The 20737-nt window shown below is 44.5% G+C and overlaps 1 protein-coding gene across 1 annotated transcript in view; it reads left to right on the top strand.

Moving 5' to 3' along the window:
• The window catches only part of ARHGAP31 (Rho GTPase activating protein 31), a 148013-nt gene extending 127577 nt beyond the window's left edge, over nt 1–20436 (top strand). The window contains exons 8-12 of the mRNA XM_060234660.1: nt 433–557; nt 4305–4364; nt 7804–8415; nt 13592–13848; nt 17578–20436. Coding sequence (XP_060090643.1) covers nt 433–557; nt 4305–4364; nt 7804–8415; nt 13592–13848; nt 17578–19998 — 3475 coding nt within the window. The 3' untranslated portion in view covers nt 19999–20436. The remainder of the gene's footprint in view (nt 1–432; nt 558–4304; nt 4365–7803; nt 8416–13591; nt 13849–17577) is intronic.
• The last annotated feature ends 301 nt before the right edge of the window (nt 20437–20737 follow it).

Here is a 20737-nt window from a genome sequence, read left to right as displayed (position 1 = left end):
ACTCTCATTTATTGCAGAATACTTAATGAACATCAATCTTAATGAACGTTTATTACTGTTTTTTTGGGTTTTTTAGCCCAGTGGGCATAGGCTGGCAGTCTAGGCCCCGGCTTGTGATTCTTTTAATCTGCTAAGGGACATTTCCATGATTTTGCATGCTGATTCACTGCCCACTTTATATTTAGGACTGCTTGCCATTCCATCCTACTATCTGATGAAGTGTGCTTAGAGCACACGAAAGCTTACATTCTGAATAAAACTTTGTTGCTCTTAAAGGTGCTACTTGACTCTGCTTTGCAACATTTAGGATTTGTTTCAAAATATGGTAGGTTGTAAAAAAAACCCCTGAAAGTGAAGCAGGTGAAGGAGACTGAGAAGTTCCCTGCCTTCATAGTTAAGGATTTCTGAATCCGTTATCACTTTCCCTTCCAGGAGAAAATTATCTACGAAATCCAAGAAATGGAAGTCCATTTTCAACCTGGGCCGGTCTGGATCAGAATCCAAATCGAAACTGAGCCGAAATGGGAGTGTGTTTGTGCGAGGGCAGAAGCTGTTGGGTGAGGACCATCCTTCGACTTCACTGCTGGGGCTTTTCTCTTCTCCACTTCTTTGGCCCTCTTATTCCTTTCTTGTGCAATGCAGAAAACATTTTTTGCACATTGAAAAAAAAGACCATTCATGCTGGTAAAGTTACAGGAATTCGGACAGGGTGAAATGGTTTTGAAGAGAGCAGATCACATATTTGACCTCTTGCATCATGCAGACCATCACTTCAGTGGGACAATGAAAGGCAGTCATAGCCCAGTGCATACAAGCTGCCTAGTGTGAATGCTCCCCATTATAGGACTGGGGTGAATAATATTAATCACTGAATATGTATCTCCTTGACTAGTTTGATGCAAGCAGAAAAGTCTTCCATAGCTCTGTTGCTAAGGGTATGTCTACACTAGTTGTTTTTGCTACAGAGGCTTAGAATGGTTGGGTTGCTGAGCTCATGAAGCTGCCTTATATACCGTCAGGCCATTGATCTGTTAAGACTGGAATGGTGTAATCTGACTAGCAGCAGCTCTCCAGGATTTCAGCATGGCTCTTTCACATCATCACCTATTGTCTGATTCTTTTAACTGGAGATTGAACCAGTGGATTGAATCAGGGACCTTCTATACACAAAGCAGATGTTCTCTCATAGAGCCATAGTCCCACCTCTGCCCAGCAGTTCATCTTGAATTGTGTCTTGAATTGAGGAGTTCTTCTTTCACATTCAGTTATGAAAAAAAAACCAGCATCTTATGGATGTTCTCCTGGGACTATGATGTGGCTGATATCTGTGGATTTTGAATCCTGATTTGATAATCAAATATTAGCAGCTATAGATAAGTGGCAAATAATGAAACAGGTCTGAGCAGTTATATCAAATGTTGTACAATTAAGGCACCCAGACAAAGTAGGGGAGAATGTGCAGAAGTCCAGCTTGTTAAGCATTGTGCGGGGCCAACACATTGAGTTGGGAACAGACCTTCATTTGCCTTCCAAATATTTCCCAATTTAGTCCCGGAGCAACAGATAAAAATTTATTTACCTTTGAAGTCCCGACATCAAGCACACTGGTCTGTTTCTCATCCACGATTAATTAGCCCTTAAGAAGCTTGGCACACGTTGAATTTATGTTGATTTAACAACCTCAGATACCCTCTATAGACGTTGGAAGCGGTTCTTCTCCGGAGACTCTTCAAAGCCAAAAGAACCCCCCCTGGGATTTCTCGTTAGCCAAAGTACCTCTCCTCAGAACTTTAAGCATATCTTGGCTATCATCTTGCCTAGATGATGTAGACAGCAGATATTAAAACACCTTCTCTGTCCAGAATAGAGGGTCTGGTGAGCTCCCCCACTGGAAAGCTCATCAATTCTCCATGAAATCCAAACTGGAAGCAAGCGAATCTGATTCTTTTTTGAAGTTGCACTGAGGATACTTATGTAATAATAATAATAATAATAATAACAACAACAACTTTATTTTTATATCCCACCCTCCCCCGCCAAAGGCGGGCTCAGGGCGGTTCACAGACATGGAATTCCATGATTCAAGTAAAACAATGTAGACAGTTTTAAATATAATCAATTACATAATAAATTTTAAAAATAGATAAAATATATAAATTAGGTGCTAAAATACTGTAAATCATAATATCCACAAGATGGCTGGGTGGCCACACGTCAGGTTAATCAGGTTCTGTCTCAAAAGCGAGCTGGAAAAGAAATGTTTTGCAAGCCCTGCGGAACTGATTCAGGTCCCGCAGGGCTCGCACCATCTCCGGAAGGTGGTTCCACCAACGAGGGGCCATTACCGAGAAGGCCTGCTCCCTAGTAGCCTTCAACCTAGCTTCTCTTGGCCCAGGGATTGTTAGAAGGTTCTGAGAGCTAGATCTCAGTGCTCTCTGGGGAACATATGGGGAGAGGCGGTCCCTTAGGTAGGCAGGTCCCCGGCCATATAGGGCTTTAAAGGTAATAACCAGCACTTTATAGTGAACACGGTACACAACCGGCAGCCAATGCAGATCCCGCAGCCCAGGCCGCACATGTTCCCACCGTGGTAGTCCCTCAAGCAGCCTGGCCGCCGCGTTCTGGACTACCTGAAGTTTCCGTGTTCGATATAAGGGCAGCCCCATGTAGAGGGCATTGCAGTAGTCTAGTCTCAAAGTGACCGTTGCGTGGATCACAGTTGCTAGGTCGCTGCGCTCCAAGAAGGGAGCCAACTGCCTCGCCCTCTTGAGATGAAAGAAGGCGGATCTAGCAGTGGCAGCTATCTGGGCCTCCATTGATAGAGAGGATTCCAGTAGCACTCCCAGGCTCTTGACTTTGCGCACTGGTATCAGTGGCGCACCGTTGAAAGCCAAAATGCCCTCAAAAGAGGTTGGGGAATTGACAGGTGGGCACCTTTGGCTTAAAAAGGGATCTAGAATCTATGTATACAGGATTCCACCTCCAGAAATTATTGCTAAATTTACCAAGGACACTAATTAAGTAAAACAATCATGGATTTATTACAGAAAAATATAGAACACATACAAGGTAATGAATACATACAACACACATACAGTCCTAATAAAAGTAGAAATGCATAGATGGACAAACAGGGTGATAAGGATGGACAAACAGGGTGATAATTAGTCTTCAAGGAAGGCTCCAATGGCGACAAACGAGGACTAGGGGGAAGGGACCCTCAATTGATCAGGAATCGGGGATGTATCTAAACAGCAGGAATGGGGTGCTGCTAGATGCACACCTGTGGGGAGTTGGGACTGTGGTTATAAGGACTACCTTGAGCCGTTAGGGGGTAGGAGGTGCAGGAGCGGATGACAGGTGGTCAGCTGGTACATGAGCTCAAAAAAAGGGGAGGCTCCGCAGTGACCATAAGGGCTGGACTTGTGTGGTAGCCAATAGCCAGTTTATTGGGGGCACCTGATTGGATGTCCATACCTGGACAATGAGCAGACCTGGCCCTGGTTACCTGATTGGACTTCCAGGTAACAATGGGCCAAAAAGGGGGAGGCTCCAGGGTGACAGTTAGGGCAGGGCATGGGTGGAGGTATTGGGTGGAGGTGATTAAACAAGCTATCCAAACTTATCTATAAGTGACAATAGATGGCCAAATTGATACCTAAGGTGACACCCAATTTATACAATAACTATGGCTCTGAGTGAAGCTTTTCTTACTCTTCTTTACTCCTCTGCTGGCACCATCCTTTGACTTGGGTTTCGTTGGACAAAAGCTTAGGCAGTCTGGCAGGATCCACGCCTAAGATAAGCTTGATTGCCTTATGCAGAAGTTGAAGCAGCTGTTGGATACGTGAGTCTCTTGCTTGGCTGTAATAGAGTCAGGAAAACAAGATGGATTCTGGTGGTGTTAGCCTTTGGTTCATGGAAACAGGCTGGAAACTGTTTGCCTGTACAGTTCATGGCGGCGTGGCTTCTTCCACTGCAACGGCTGAGACTGTGCACGCAAGGAGTGGCTGGAGGCTCGTCTGTAGTTCTGGCTAACACCCATCCAGAGATGTAGAATCCTGCTGCAAAGCTGAGGCTTATAGTATTCACATAAGCCTTAGAAACTGTGGGCAAAGTCCACTTCTTAGAGCAGATGTGTATGAGTCAAAACTCCAGGCACCCTGGCAACCATACTGGTGATCACGATGTCCATGTGTATGAAGAGTAGGGGGCTTTTTCTTACACTTAGGTCTTTTAACTGTACTGTGCTTCAGAGTTATGTTTTCAGAGCTTAACCTGTGTTGTAATCCTTTTCTCTACAGAAAAAGCAACCATTCGGCCAGCCAAAAGCATGGACTCGCTGTGTTCGCTTCCTGTTGGAGGTGAGATTTTGTCTGCCAAACATGCAGAACCACCAGCTCATGCTAAACATATATATGGATGGTGATGGTAGCAGCCTAGAGTTGATAGGTACCCCATGACACATGGGACATGGGGGGGACTTACCAGGAGCAAAGAAAAGCCCAAGCTGATGTTGCTGGCCATATGGGAGCAGTAGTGCTAGTTTGCACTGGAAGTGACATCATCACATTGCTTGTGACATGAAGACGCTCTGGTCTTTGGTCAAACCTCTATGATACAAGTCATTTTAACATAGAGGTTTTGCTCAAATACCAGTGTGTCCCTTCATCTATGGCAACTGATTATCACTTCTGGTGTGTGCCAAAAGTGACATTACTGTGTTGCCAGGAATGTAGGCTGAGGCCTCCTTTTGCTGCTGGTAAGTCCCCTGCCAGTCAGCTGATTGACATCAGGATCCTCTGCCCTTGCTAGGGGCCTGAACAAACTAAAATAGAATCACGGTTGAGAGTAACAGGATTCTGTTTGAGATGTTCTGTGTATATAAGAGACTGCAATAATTCTACTTTAATCATCACCTCATATTATATAAGCTTTTGTTAAGTTTCTGCATTGTTTGTTATTATTTCTTGCTGAGGGCCTGGCAACCCTACAGCAGCCTATGTGGGCTTTCACTTATATGCATCACACTCACAATATCATTGTGTTTCTTGATGGGTCCCAGGAACTTTGTTGCTCTTGTGTGTGGGCCTCTATGTTCCAGAGCATAGAATTTTAGTTTTGGAAGGACACTAAAAGTTCTCTATCCAACTGACAGGGCCCTTCTCTTGTCTCTTCCTCTTTCAGTCAACCTACACAACCTACACAAATGCTCTGCACAGTGAACAGCTTTTATGACTCCCAAAAGCAGGGCAGGGGTGGGGGGAGATTTGGTTTGCGATCAGAATATTTAAAAGAGCTTCTGCTCCCACAACAACCTGCCCAGCAGTTAAAAATTGCTTCTAAAAATTATTATTGTTGTTGTTATTGTTATTGTTATTATTGTTATTAAGGATTAAGAACATAAGAGAAGCCATGTTAGATCAGGCCAATGGCCCATCCAGTCCAACGTTCTGTGTCACACAGCGGTTATTGTGTTTTAACAATGAAGTCTGGAACCTTCCCAGTAAACAAAACTGAAACTGAAAAGGATATACCCATTTCAAATAAGCAATATGAAACTGGATGCTGTTTGGAAACAAAGTGCTTGCCAAATCGAACCAGCTTGTCTGACCTAGGGGGTCCCCAGTGGAAATTTTCTTTTGAAAAGGGTGATCACTCAGAAACAGTCCAGAAGAAAATTCATTCCCTATCATGATACAAGTGTAGGCTTCCCAATCCCCAGGTCCCAGCGGGGGATCCCTCGGTTTTACAGTCTTCCTCCCTTCCCCAGCCAGCTGGCCGGCGGGGGAAGCCCCACCCCCACAACCATTATGCACCTCCATGAACAATTCCCATAAGGAATGATGGGGAATTGATCCGTGGGTATCGGGGGCTCTGGGTGGGCTGTTTTTTGAGGTAGAGGTGCCAAATTTTCAGTATAGCATCTAGTGCCTCTTCCCAAAATACCCCCCAAGTTTCAAAAGTATTGGACTAGGGGGTCCAATTCTATGAGCCCCAAAAGAAGGTGCCCCTATCCTTCATTATTTTCTATGGAAGGAAGGCATTTTAAAAGGTGTGCTGTCCCTTTAAATGTGATGGCCAGAACTCCCTTGGAGTTCAAGTCTGCTTGTCACACCTGTGCTCCTGGCTCCGCCCCCAATGTCTCCTGGCTCCACCCCCAAAGTCTCCTGGCCCCACCCCCAAAGTCCCCAGATATTTCTTGAATTGGACTTGGCAACTCTATACGAGTGTTTGACTCACATTAGCGACAGCAGGGCTTTTTCTGAGCAGGAACGCACAGGAACGCAGTTCTGGCTGGCTTGGTGTCAGAGGGTGTGGCCTAATATGCAAATAAGCTCCTGCTGGGCCTTTCCTACAAGAAGTCCTACGTGTAAGAATGGTGTTGCCAGGGGGTGTGGCCTAATATGCAAATGAGTTCCTGCTTGGCTTTTTCTACCCCAAAAGCCCTGAGCAACAATATAAGACATCGTCATCTTTACATCATGGAATGGGCAGAACTGGTAGCTTAGAAAGGGGTGTCACCAGAGGCAAGCATCCCCACTGCCACCCATTGCCACTGCCACCTCTCTCACTATCCCTTTGCCTCTCACTTCCACCCACTGTGACCTACACCACCCACAAGAGATCAGAGAGTTCCACTGGATATGCTCAGTTTTCCACCCATGTCTGGGGAACCAGGATGGGGAAGGAGCATTAGCTGCTCATGCTCCTGTGGGAAGCAATGGGAGTGAAGACAAAGTTGTTTCAAACCTAGATCTGCTGCCTGAGACCTCTGCCTCATTTCCCTGTAAAGTTGGCCATGATATGTAGCCTCCCTTTGATGCAAAAGACAGTGCTTGTGGTGTGGTTAAAGATAAGGGGTATTTTCATATTTCTGGAGTTACACGCACAGCCTGCATGGAAGAAAGGCATAAATGGGAAAATGCTTTTTATTTTATTTTTAATGGGCAAGTGATTTTTCAAATAGGCATGAGCTGGTGAATGTGAGATTGGTAGTGGAGCTTGGACGGATGTCCCAGGCATCATCCAGTAAGTATGTGTGGCACTAACGTATCATTCATCACCCTAGAAAAATGGGTGCAGGTGCCATTTATGAATAGCACACATGTATATAAATGGCCTTTTCCCCCTGCAGCAAATAAACTTACCTGCTTGCCCAGTAAAAAATGAGTTCCCCTTCTAGCAAGTATTTTACTGAGGGAAAACCCTCAATTTATGGGTGTGTGTGTGTGCATGCACACCATTCATAAATGATGCTACGTTGTGGGGGATTGCTGTTTGCTGCCATTCAAAGCACTTAATGCAGTTGATGGAAGACAGCAATTCCGGCTGCAGCGAACCCGACGATTGCTCATGTTTTGTGTTCAGGAATCAGTTCACATTTTGTACTCAAAGATTCTACTGAAGTCAGCCAGAACTACTCCACATATTGGAAAGAAAAATGTGGCTTAGAAGACTTAGTGAGTGATGTGTTGAGTTAATGTGAATTCGGGGCTTTCCATCTCTGACAAGGTCCTTGAGCAACTGTATTTAGCCTGGGTTTTTTACTTTTCTTGTAAACATGCTTAGGATAGTTGAGGATCAGCATTTCCTTGACAACACTTTTCTGCTTTAAACCCTCCCTTCCTTAGAGGGTTCTCACAGAGCTGTTCTCTCAAGAGCAGTTCTCTCACAGCTCTCTCAGCTCCACCTACCTCACAGGGTGTCTGTTGAGGGGAGAGTAAGGGAAGGAGATTGTAAGCTGCTCTGAGACCCCAAGTAAAGGCAGGGTATAAATCTAATCTCTTTTCTTCTTCTCAGGAGATGATGAAAAAAGCCGCTTCAAGCGCACAGCCGCGGCTGGAGGGTTTTTCGTTCCATTGACAAAACCGCGGATGGGAGGGCCAGGTGGCCCTTCTGATCTAAGCAGGTTGGAGAGTGAATGGGCTCCACAGGCTGCCGTGAAAGGGGCAGAGGGGGGCACAGAGGACAGAGGAGACAAAGACGCTTCTCAGCCAACCCAAATCAGGCCCCTCCCTGAGCAGCTGAAAGTCTTCCGGCCCACAGAAGACCTGGAGGGTGAACAGACCTCCCCAAAGATGTGCCGCATGTTCTACACTTCCAATGATGGGGCTACCAAATCAGGATTCCATGGGACTCTCTTCCCCCTGGAGGCCTCCCCCCGGCACCAGCACAAAGCCTTGAATATCTCAGAGCCCTTTGCAGTTTCAGTGCCCCTTCGGGTGTCTGCTGTCATCAGTATCAACAGTACCCCCTGCCGCTCGCCTAAAAAGGAAAAGGCTGTTCTCTCCAGTCTGCAAGAATCTTCTTTCTTGGGGTTAGACAGTGCCATTTCTACAGTCCTAGAAGGAGCTAAGCCAGAACATACTACAGTCAAGGAAGAAAAGAAGGTGGAGCCCAAAGCAGAAGCAGGTAAGCTCAGGAGAAGAAAGTTGGGAGGGGTTATTCAAAGGATGGCATGCAAGAAGATGCTCCAGTAAAATCAGGAAGATGTTACAGTAAAATCATCCTTCCACATTTAGTCATAATAGAACTTGGTGGCATCACATGAGGTTGAGGAACATGTTACCAAGGGAGTAAACATCTTCTGTATCCCAGGGTAAAGATTCATCTCCTGTATCCCAGGGTAAAGATTCTTAAGTTCGCCTCCATGCACATGAACTTAGAGCAATATCTTGGGTGGAATCATGGAGGAAGACAACAACTGGTTTTTAGTTTTTATTGAACGTTTAAAATACAGAAATAAAATACAAAGAAAAATAGGTAGACTCAACAGAAGTGCAATATACTGTTCTACAATTGTGGGATATGTTCTACTAAGAATGACTAGATATATATAGAATGATGAAACCTTTGGAAAATAAGCAATCCATAAGCCAATCAAATAATTCCTAATGGAAGCACCTCTTTTAAATCTAGATGTGTCTCCCATGGCTTGGTGTCAGGACTGGAAACCCACCTATGTCTGTTATGAGTGTATGTTGTCTCTGGAGAGAGGAGACTGGTGGGGGAGTAGATTGAAGGAGGGAGGGAGTGAAGGTAAGGAGAAGACAAAGGAGCAGGAGGTGGAGTCGGAGTCTTTCTGTGGGCAGGGCTTGGAAAACAGGAAGGCAGTTAGACCAAAGAAGCCAGGCATTGGAGGCGGAGGTTGAGGCGAAGTGGGAGCAGATTAGAGCAGCAAGGAGGAAAGTCACCTGATCCTGGAAGGCAAAGATGTACCAAAGTAGCATGGAAGCTATACAGGCTGAAATATCCTGGCAAAGTGGTGAAGGAACAGTCCGGGATGATGACTGGACCTAACTTTCTGGTTTAGGGGTACCCAAATTAAACCCTTTTTAACCTGGGAATTGGCCACTGGGGCAAATGCCCATAGCCCTTCATTTGCTGGTACGGATAGGTCCAGTGGTTTGGATCTGTTCTGCTGTTAGGGGGTTATTTAGAATGTTCACTGAAGGAGTTGCTTTTAGAAGGGTTTGAATGGCATAATTCCACTGCGGCTGACCTAAAGCTTAGTGTCAGTGGCTCAGGAGATACATTTTATTCAGTTTCCTGAGGAGCTTGTATTATAAGGGAAATTCCTGAATGGCCTGAGAAGTTTTTGTTGTCATGCAAACTTTGGTCATTAGTCATGGCCAGGGCATCAGAGAATCACTGAAAAAAGCTTTGGTTGAGATGTGTCATGTTCCCACATACACTAACCTCTTAACTGCCCATAACCTAATCTTTATTCTCAGGTTTTCTATTAAAGATGGAGCATCTCCTACATCTCAGACAGTTGTGAGGCCTGGTGAAGGTGTTGTGCTGAGGGTAACAGATAATGAAGTCAGGGCAGACAAAAGGAAAGACTTCTTCCCTCAGCATTGTGAAGCTAACTGCCAGAGGTCATAACATAGACGGCTTTAGAGGGGGATGAGTCAGATCTGCAGACAATAAGTCTATCAGCAACCACTAGCTATGTTGACTACAGGGAACCTTCATATTTAAAGGCAGTGAACCTCTGAAACCCAGTGATAGAAGGCAACATCAGGGGTCACTATGCCATGTTGTTGGCCCTCCAGAGTAAGTGGTTGGCCACTGTGTGACACAGGATGTTGGTCTAGATAGACCAGTGGAAAGATCTAGATGGGCCCATCTCATGTTCATTAAAGCACTGCAAAAGAGAAAGTCTCCCACTGCATACAAAATTGCACAAATCTAGAATTCTGTATGGAGAGGGATAAGAATTTGGCAGCGGAGAAAAAGACTGGCAGGAAAACATGAGGTACCCTCCTGTCCTACCTCTTCTCCTCCTGATTATCCTGTGTCCAAATTGTCCTTTTAAAAACTTTAGTGTAGTTTTTTTTAAAGGCCAGAAAGGTAACATTCTTCTGCTGGCGTGTAACTTCTAATTTGGACCTTAGATTGTATCAGCAGCATGGTGAGCTGAAAATCCAAAGTAGCTGGAGGAAAGAACTGAAGTCTAAATTATATTTTTTTAAAAACTCAAAAATAGAATTCAGCTGCCTAAAAATCCTTCACGCACAATGGGACCAGCAGCCAGTGTATCTTTGGGGGCATTGTGTAGACTCCTCTTGTACTTGAAGAATAGCACCCAGTTTGGGTACAGTCTGATGGATAAAGTGCCCCAAAGAGAAGAGAGCTACACCAATCCAAAATGTAGGAGGAATTCATCCACGTATGTTGGTAGAAAGCCAAAATGTCTGAAACATTTTGGGCTATAAAAGCCTTTAACTTTTTCTTTATTTCTTCCTACATACTTGCTGTTAGACATGTGTGATAAAAAAGAAAATACCCCAAGAAAATCTTCATAGTTCAAACAATGTTGGTCTTTTCAAAGAATAAAAGGGATGTCATCATTTTTTTCCCTAAGAGCACCAAGCAAAATTTATTTTTTTACAAAATTGATCTCTTCCTTTCTGCCCTCTTCAGGCCTACCAAAGTGGCTAACAGATTAAAAACATGCATAATAAAAATGCATCTTAAAAACCATTAAACAAAATAAAAACACATTATTGGAATCATTAAAACTGAGATAAAATACACACACATGCATATAAAAATAAAACAGCTATTAAAACATAGGGCAGGTTAACTTTGAGGGAGGAATTATATGTGGAAATCCAGGCACATCTTTTTCTCCTCCAAAGTAGTCCAGGGTTGAGTGGTAAGACTACAGATTTAGATGGTGGAGGAGTGTAATTCTACTGGGCAAATGCTGTCCCCATATTCAAGAAGGAAAAAGGATCCAGGTAGCTACTAACCTGTCAGCTTGATGTCCATACCTGGAAAAGTTTTAGAACAAATCTTCAGTCAGTCCTTGAACATTTAGAAAGGACAGCTATGATTACTAAGAGCCAGCATGGGTTTCTCAAGAACAAGTCATATCAGACTAACCTGATCTCTGTTTTTTGAGAGAGTTACTACCTTGCTGGATCAGGGGAATGCTGTAGACATAGTTTATCTTGATTTCAGTAAAGCTTTTGATAAGCTTCTACATAATATTCTTGTTGACAGGTTGGTACAATGTGGTTTGAATCCTATTACTGTTAGGTGGATTGCACTCAAAGAGTGCTTGTGAATGGCTCCTCATCTTGGAGTGACAAGTGGAGTGCCTCAAGGATCTGTCCTGGGGCCTATTTTGTTCAACATCTTTAAAAATGATTTGTATGAAGGAATAGAGGGAATTCTTATTAAATTTGCAGATGATACTAATTTGGGAGGGGTTGCAAATACAGAAGAAGACAGATACAGAATGACATTGACAGGTTGGAAAACTGTGATTTTGGGCTGTATCAACAGAAGAACAGTGTCCAGATCACATGAAGTGATGGTATTAATTTACTCTGCTCTGGTTATACATCACCTAGAATGTTGTGTTCAGTTTTGGGCACCACAATTTAAGAAGGATATGGGCCCTTTCCACATTTGGATCTCAAACCGTTTTTTTCTGAGTTCTACTCGTGGCCATTTATGTTGCTTTTGTCTCTGGTTATTACAGCATCCATATATCCCAGGACAATTGTTAGGTGAAACTGGTGACCTCAATTAAATGTGGAAACAAACCCTACCCCACCCTCCAGTAATAAAAACAGGGTTGACTTGAGTACAGTGTAGAATGTCAGTTTCGGGGATAGGGTTGAACCAGGATTAATAGTAGAGTGTGGAAAGGCCCATAGACAAGCTGGAACATGTCCAGAGAAGAACAACAAAGATTGTGAGGAGTCTGGAGACCAAGTACTATGAGGAAATGTTGAAGGAGTTGGATATGTTTAGCCTGGAGAGGAGATGACTGAGAGGTGATATGATAACCATTTTCAAAGTACTTGAAGGGCTATCATATAGATGATGGTGTGGAGTTGTTTTCTGTTACCCCAGAAGGTTGGACCAGAACCAGTGGGTTGAAATTAAATCAAAACAGTTTTTGACTAAACTTTAGGAAGAACTTCCTGACAGAGCAGTTCCTCAGGAAGTGGTGGACTTTCCTTCTTTGGATGTTTTTAAACAGAGGCTAGATGACCATCTGACAGCCATGCTGATACCGTGAACTTAGGCAGATCATGAGAAGGAGGGTTGGAAGAGTTGCATCAATGCTTAGTTTTCATGGCCTCTTCTTACACACCCAGGGAAATGCTGTTTGCCTCTTTGGAATCAGGCAGCAATTCTTCTCCAGGCCAGTTTGGTCAGCAATCCTGGAGGTTTCTTGCCATCTTCTGTGCATGGAACAGGGGTCACTGGGCATGGAGTAGGAGTCACTGGGAGTGTGTGTGGGGGGGAGGTATTGGTGAATTTCCTGCATTGTGCAGGGGGTTGGACTAAATGACCCTGGAGGTTCCTTCCAACTCGATGATTCTATTATGCTACTGTGCCATTTCCCAAATTGGAAATGCTTCCACCCTCAGACTTGGAACAGAAAAAGACCAGCACAACATGAGTATCTTTTTTGGTCCGTATGAGCTCCTCCCTCACGTTCCTTTTAGGGCTGGCCAGTCATGACCCTGTAACTCTGATACTACAGCAATTAACTGGCATGCAATCCCAAACCCAATTCAAGGTTTTGGTTTCTTCCTTTAAAACCCTTGAGACTTGAGTATCTGAAGGACTGTCTTCTCTCTTATGTTTCTGCCTGGGAAGTAAGATCACAGGGACAGGCCCTTCTGAATGTCCCACCAATCAAAGAATTTCATCTGGTGGGTACACAAGAGAGGGCCTTTTTGGTGGCAGCTCCATCATTATGGAACAACCTTACCGGGGTGGTATGCCTGGCCCTCTCACTTTTAATCCACAGGAGGCAGCTAAGGACAGTTGTATTTCAAACTGCATTTTGACTGATTTTTTTTAAAAAAATATTGCAGTCCTAATTGAGATTTTAAACTGACATCTTTTATGTGTTTTGAAACTGTTTTTTATTTTATATTTTAAGCCTCCTTGGCTAATAAATGTTTTAAATAAATAAATCATGCGTTGTTTGACCATCTCTTGGGTTGGGGTCAGATACATGCTCCAATTCTAGGGATGTTTGGGCCACTCTCAGTGGGTTTTTTTCCCCTGGGGGTAGGGTTAATAACTTCTTATTTTGCCTTCAATACAGATGTTACCAATGAAAAAATAATGCCCACTCAGAAGCCTGAATCCTTAGGTATTCTTCAGCCAGCAATCACAATCCAAGAGATAAAGAGCAGTGTCAAGAGCTCAGCTTCAGGAGAAAAACGTAGCCAGGAACAGAAACCCCCAGCAGATGGAGATGAAGCCAGTCAGCTGAAAATGAAGAACAGGCCAGGACAAGACTCTTGGCAGCAGGAAGGGCCAAGCAGTCAAGTGGAGGACTCCCCACTTCTAAGGGAGCTGGTAAGGAGAAGATATTGAAGAAAGCCCTTTGTTTCCTTGTTGAAATGACTTAGGAGAAGAGCCACTTTGCAGAGAAAGTCCAAATCCTCAATAGTGTCTGTTTGTGATGCACCTTTCCATTGTGCTCACCTCACACCAAGCAGCCTTTAGAGACTGCAGTGCTGAAGTTAGGATTGCCAACTCTGTTGGGAAATTCCTGGAGACTTAGGAGGGTAGAGTCTGGGGGTAGCTGGGTTTGGGGAGGGGAGGAAGCTCAGCAAGGGTGTGATGTCCCTCTAGGACTTCTGAGTTCCAGAGTCCACCCCCCAAAGAGGCTGCTTCCTTCAGGGGAGCTGATCTCTTTCGTCTGGAGACAAGTTGTAATTCCAGGGGATCTGCATGCCCCACCTGGAATTTGGAAACCCTAAGTGAACATACAAGTTTAGAACTTTTTTTTGTGTGCGTCAGCCACTTGTCTCTTAACTATCCACTCCCTCTGTTCTTTTCTGTTAAAATCCTCCACAACCTCTTCTGCTGTCCCAAATATGCCCTTCAGCTATAACGGCACCCTCTTGACACTCCTCCTGAAGTTTCAATTACTGTGTAGGTGTGCCTGCAAATTGGTTTAATTCTGCCCCACCCATCAGATGATTCATACTTAGTAACCAATTAATGTTGGTCAGCTTGATTAGTCAGTGCTAGCTGATGGTCCAGTGGTTGATTCTGCCCCTGCGAATTGGAAACCATAATCTTAGCTAATCAAACTAGGCAGGTTTATTGAGCCTGTCCCTGCTTGTCAAATGCCTGGAGCTCTTCTCTTTTTGATAAGGTAGAAGCAATTTGAATATCTTGATCTGGATAAGGGTGACAGATGAGTGGGTGTGTGGAGAGGGAATGCCTGGTGCCAAGAGGAAGCAGAGGGATCCACTGCTACGTTTAAGGAGATCCCAAGAACACTTTCCTGGGAGTAAGTCCCATTGAATAAAATGGGGATAACTTCTAAGTAGACCTGCTTAGGTTTTCTCCATAGCTGAGGGTCAAACCAAATGTGATGGTGTCCTCACAGCCATCAAGAGGATGCTGCCGCCATTTTAAAATGTCGAGGGCCTGATCCTGATTGGTTTTTTTCTCCCTTTCTCACAATACAAGAAAAGTGCTTTTCTCCTTTTCTCACAATATAAGAACTTGCGGACATTCAATGAAATTGCTGAGCAGTCAGGTTAGAACTGATAAAAGGAAGTACTTCTTTACCCAAAGGGTGATTAACACATGGAATCCACTGCCATAGGAGGTGGTGGTGGCTACAAGCATAGACAGTTTCAAAAGGGATTGGATAAGGATATGGAGCAGAGGTCCATCAGTGGCTATTAGCCACAACTTATCGTTGGAACTCTCTGTCTGGGGCAGTGATGCTCTGTATTCTTGGTGCTTGGGGGGCACAGTGGGAGGGCTTCTAGTGTCCTGGCCCCACTGGTGGACCTCCTGATGGCACCTGGTTTTTTTGGCTACTGTGTGACAGAGCGTTGGACTGGATGGGCCATTAACCTAATCCAACATGTTTTCTCTTATGTTCTCACGGTCTGCAGTGTGGCATTCTTGTTCCCCTCCCCTGCTCTTTTTCAAATGCCAAAGCACCTGCAAAGGGGTGCTTATCAAAAGCATTTGAAAAAGCATGGGGAGGGGAAAACAAGAACAATGGGCCCTTGTGACATTTAACAGTGTATTTAAAACAGCAACAGTGGCCTTGTGGATGCCTTCATGTTTAGTTTGGCTCTGAGTCTCAGGGACATGTAGTGATACGGTTGCCAAGTCCACCACAATGTGATGTGATGTAATGTGAAGTGATGTCATTGGGATGGCAGTGCCACATGTGGCTGCTCTAGGCATTTCTGGGAAAACTCTATCGTATTGTACTATAGAGTTTTTCCTCCCAAATGTCTAGATTGTTCGGGAAAACCATAGATTTTTCTAGAAACACCTAGAGTGGCAGCTGTGCGATGTCACCCCAAGGCAATGATGTGACTTCCAGGTGATGTCATCACGCTGGCAATGTAGGGGGAGGTCCCCCCCCAACCCAATGTGGACTGCCAGGTTGGGAGCCTCCTGGGCGGGGGAACCCCCACATGGACTGGGAGCTTGGCAGCCCTGTGTAGTAAGCAGCTGAGGCTGAAATTCAAAAAAGGTACTTTGTAGGGTAGTGGAAACAAGGCCTACCTGGAAGCTGGCAACCCTACTGTGAACTCTCAGCAAAGATTCAAGGGCCCAGAGGCCTTTGGCTGCTGCTCTTTAGCTTGCACGAAAAAGCTCCTGACTCTTGGCCCTATGTTTGTATGTGCTGTCTAGTTGCAAGTGACTTATGGCAGCCCCAGCAAGGGGTTTTTCACAACAAGTGAGAAGCAGAGGTAGTTTGCTATTGCATTCCTCTGCAGAGTCTTCCTTGGTGGTCCCCCATCCAAGTACCAACCTTGATTGGTGTCTGAGATCCAATGAGTTTGGGTTATACCATACGTGTCCACACCCCCCCCCCCCTTGATTATGGTGAGACATACCTGTAGCAGGATACAAAACAGAAGCTCAGTTCAGGTCATCTTCACTCTTCCACAGTTTCCTTCCTGACCTTCACTGGGGCACTACTGCTCTTTGAAATTAATTATTTCTTGGGTTGTTTAAAAGGCTATTTCCAGTTCTTTAAACTCTTAAGTCACAGAAAGTGTTGAAATTATTTCAGTGGGACAATGGCTGTACTCTGCTTCCCTGCTCCATAATTCCCAAACACATTCTGGATTTTTAGCATCAGTTCCAAAGAGAGTGCTGAAAGTTCAGTAGTCATCTTCCAGTAGATGTATTCTTTATCTGTCAAGGTTTTACTTAAGGGGATATGTCTTTTTAATGGGCAGAGTCTTTTTAATGGAAAAAAACGAATGAAAGGCCTGAAGGAAATTCGCTGAACAAGGCACACGCTTAGCTCTTGCTTCGCAAGACCACCTTTAGAATTCATTGACCAATGGATATATTCTGTTAACAATGTTTCACATGGTTAATTTGTATACTTGCATGCATTAGGCCTAAAGCAGACATGATAAAGATGAAGTATCAGTCTGTAAAGGGAAATTGTGAGTGTGCATAGCTACGGTTTGATAAAGGCTATGTGGGAAGAGGAGGGATGTAATCCTTCAACCCCCATTTGGTTTAACTAAATAAAATTAGACTTTGTACAGGAAAAATTTAGACTTATTTGAAAATGAAAAAAATATTTTAAAGGACATATCTCCCCTCCATTAAACATGGATAACTGCTCAGTTCCTGTTTTAGATTAGCAGAATTACCAAGGAGTTCAGAAGTTAAATCTTTCTACTCCCTGTGCAGTCCCAGTCTGAACTGAGGTGGCATGGGTGCACAAACATACTGTTTGTAGACAGAAATAAATTATGTTCATCATGTGTCTTTTTAGTTATCCCCCAGAAAGCAAACTGGGTGTCTAAAGTGCCCTCAAGTCACAACCAATTTGTGGTGACCTCAGCAAAGGGCTGATGGGGCAAGTGAGAAGCAGAAATGGTTCGCCATTGCCTTCGTCTGCAGAGTCTTCCCAGGTAGTCTTCCTACCAAGTATTACCCCTGCTTAACTTTCAAGATCTGATGAGATTGGGCTATAATATGTTACCTTTCTTCCCCCAAAAGGAGAATTGGTAGATAGAGAAAACAGAAAGCAAAAAAAGGCAACTGACTTTTAATGTCATTTCTCTTCTCCAGGTTGATGACCATCATTCCAATGCTGTAATGGAACCGCTGTGGCCAGAAATTCAACAGGAGCTGAAAATCGTTGAGTCTGAAGAGGAGACATCAGTCCCACTGGCACTTGCTCCAGAAAAAAACCAGAAACAGAAAGAATTTAAACACAGCCCTGTATCCCTTTCATCCCCAGAAGCAAACAGCTTACCATGTAGTTTGGTGCTACCTCCAACACCATCTGAAGAGAACATGATCCAAACCCTACCAGCTGTACATCACGTTTCTTTGTTTAGTGGCTCTTCCAGAGCAGCAACAGAGTCACCTGCCTGGGGCTCCAAACTGCTCAGTGATGCTTCTTCCACCTTACTAAAACTGGAAAATGTGCCACATGAACTACCTTGTCCAAAACAATGTCTGGAAGAAGTGGAGACCAGAAATGACCTTCCTTCTCAGTTTCAAGACTGGAAGCTTTCATTAGAATTACAAGAGAACATAACTCTTTCAAGAGATAAGTCATCACATTTCAAAGAAAAGCTTGTAGACCAATCAGAGTGGGAAAATAATACTGTGTTTTGTCAAAGACAGAAGGAAGGTGCTGCTGTAACTCAGACAGAGAAAGCTGATAAAGCATTTTCAGATCAAAGGGATCCAGACCATTTAAGTAATATTGGAGTCCACCAGCTCAAAGAGGGCATTACAAGTGATCAAACCCAAGACTTTCTGGACCAGCAAGATGATGACACATGGACAGACCATGTGCAGAGCTTAGAGTTGGTGGAGCCATGGGAAGATCACCAGTGGGTCACTAGTCCTCTCCATTCTCCCACCTTTAAGGACACTCAAGGAGAGATGCTTCACAAGTTTCAGACACCAGGCCAAGGAATGGGCAGGACCCATTTCAAGAAGCCTTTTTTCAGTCGTAGCTTTTCCTTAGACAGCAAGGACTCTGTGAAGAGGCACTGGGCTGTCCAGGTGCCTTTCAAAAGTACAGGTGAGGAGCATCTTCATGAGGTCTTCCTCTCAGGGATCAAAGAGCCCTCCCAAGCACTGTGGAAAGGAAGTGACAGAGTAGAAGCTTGGCTGAATCTTTCAGAGAAGGCTTCCAAGCCAGATGAATCCAGCAGGAGACCTCTGAGCCATGAAGCAGGCTTCACAGCTAGAGAACTGCCACCTGAGCATGAAGGACTGTACCCTGACACTCATAAAGTATCAGAGGAGAAGGAAACATATGAGGACAAAGACCACCAGGAAGTTTTAAAGCTTAAGTCTCCTTTGCTGCAGTTTACTTCTGAAGAGAGCTTAAGTTCAAGCAGTCCAGAAAAAGGTGCATCCAGAGTTCAGCAGGCTAGTGGCACTGGAACGACTGTCATCAAAGATCTAGGCTGTGCCAAAGAATTACAGAGCAGTAAAAATGAAGGTGTCTCGCGGAAAGAGAAACCAAGGCCCACTTCTCTAAATCTGGAATCTGTTCTCCCAACTGCCAATCTTTTTAACTTTGAGAGTCTTTCTGTGCCCACGCCACCTGGGAACATGGTCTGTGGCCCAAAAGAGATTAGGGGCAGTGATTCTGTCCCATCATTACCTGTTGCCTGCCCAAACAAGGATAAAGCAGATCTTTGGGGTTCTCATTTTGATCACCAAGACCTAGACCTAGATTATATCATGATGGCTCATGCTGCTACTGGGCGCCGTAACTCAGCTCCAGTGAGTGTCTCAGCAGTGAGAACATCCTTCATGGTTAAGATGTGCCAGGCTAGAGCTGTGCCAGTTATACCACCTAAGATTCAGTACACTCAGGTCCCCCAGCCTCTGCAGACACAGAACCCCAACTGCAAGGCTCAAGAAAACAAGGAAGCAGAAGCCAATGCAGGCCAACGCAAGCCAACTCCAAATGCTCATGGTCAGTTGCAGCTCCCAAAGAGTCCACAGGGAGACAGAAAAGGGAAAGAAAATAACAGCATGACCTTTATGGATTCAGCAACAACTGGAAAGGTAGAACCACCCCTCTCAAATCATAATTCCATCCAGGATGTACCAATTCTTCGCCGAAAGCGTACTTCTGAAGGAGAGACTACCACGGACAACCCGCAGTGCTCAAAAATGGAGAGGCCATCAGGGGTTTCCAAGCCTTCATACAGATCTAGGCCAGGGAGACCACAGAGCCTTATCCTATTCAGTCCTCCCTTCCCCATCATGGACCATCCATCTTCCTCTGCAGACTCCAGGGTGTTACTTTCTCCCATAAGAAGCCCCTCACAAACCACATCTCCAGGTCTTGTTTCTAATGATTTGTCAGGGACAAACCCGGAGGGGGTCACTCTTCGGAACAAGATGACTATTCCCAAGAATGGCCAGAGACTAGAGACTTCCACAAGCTGTTTTTACCAACCCCAGAGGAGGTCTGTGATTCTGGATGGGAGAAGCGTGAGGCAGATAGAATAATGCCCACTCACTGTCACTTCTCTTCCCTGGTGGATGAGATGAGAGTGGTCACACTGAGATCCACAATGATGACACTGTTATTATCCCTCTACTATATATAAAAAAACTTGCTTGCCAATTCCCAGCTACCCTTATTTTACAGCTAGTCATTTTGAATTGATAGGCAGAGCATTCTGTGGGTTTGGCCTCCTGTCTACGTGGACAAAGGGCGTGTCAGTGAAAGTAGCATTCTGCATCAAATGAAATAGCAGTTGGCCCTTGTTTCCTCAGCCACAGACTCCCCCTCATCTCCCAGCTTCTCAGCAACATTCCAGCAGTAGATAAGGACCACAGGGGTCATCTCAACAATACTGACTCCTGTTTGATCATGATTGGGTAGTAGTCCTGCAATCCCAATCAGCATCTTCTTTCACTTGCTTATGTACAAATTTATAAGGAACTTTGGAATAAGTGTAAAAGGCACTCAGATAACCAGTTGGAAAGGATAGAGGATGTCTTTGAGCTAAAACCCTATACTGATAGGCAGTTGTTGAAGGTAAGCCCCTGTTTGTTTCCATGGGCTTGTTCCGGTAGCATTTCTTTCTCTATACTTTTGTTGTTGTTGTTCTTAATATAGAACTAACAGCAGGGTGTTTGTATTAATTGATTATAAGGAATTGTACAGATAGCCATCTAAAACTACTTGCTGTCTCAAGATCCCCCTTGCTGCTGATCCTGCTGAAGCTCTTTAGAGCTGTCT

Source organism: Heteronotia binoei, chromosome 3, assembly GCF_032191835.1.
Source record: "Heteronotia binoei isolate CCM8104 ecotype False Entrance Well chromosome 3, APGP_CSIRO_Hbin_v1, whole genome shotgun sequence".
Classification (NCBI taxonomy): domain Eukaryota; kingdom Metazoa; phylum Chordata; class Lepidosauria; order Squamata; family Gekkonidae; genus Heteronotia; species Heteronotia binoei.
Note: the sequence above shows the minus strand (reverse complement) of the source record. Positions and strands in the feature narration are given on the sequence as shown.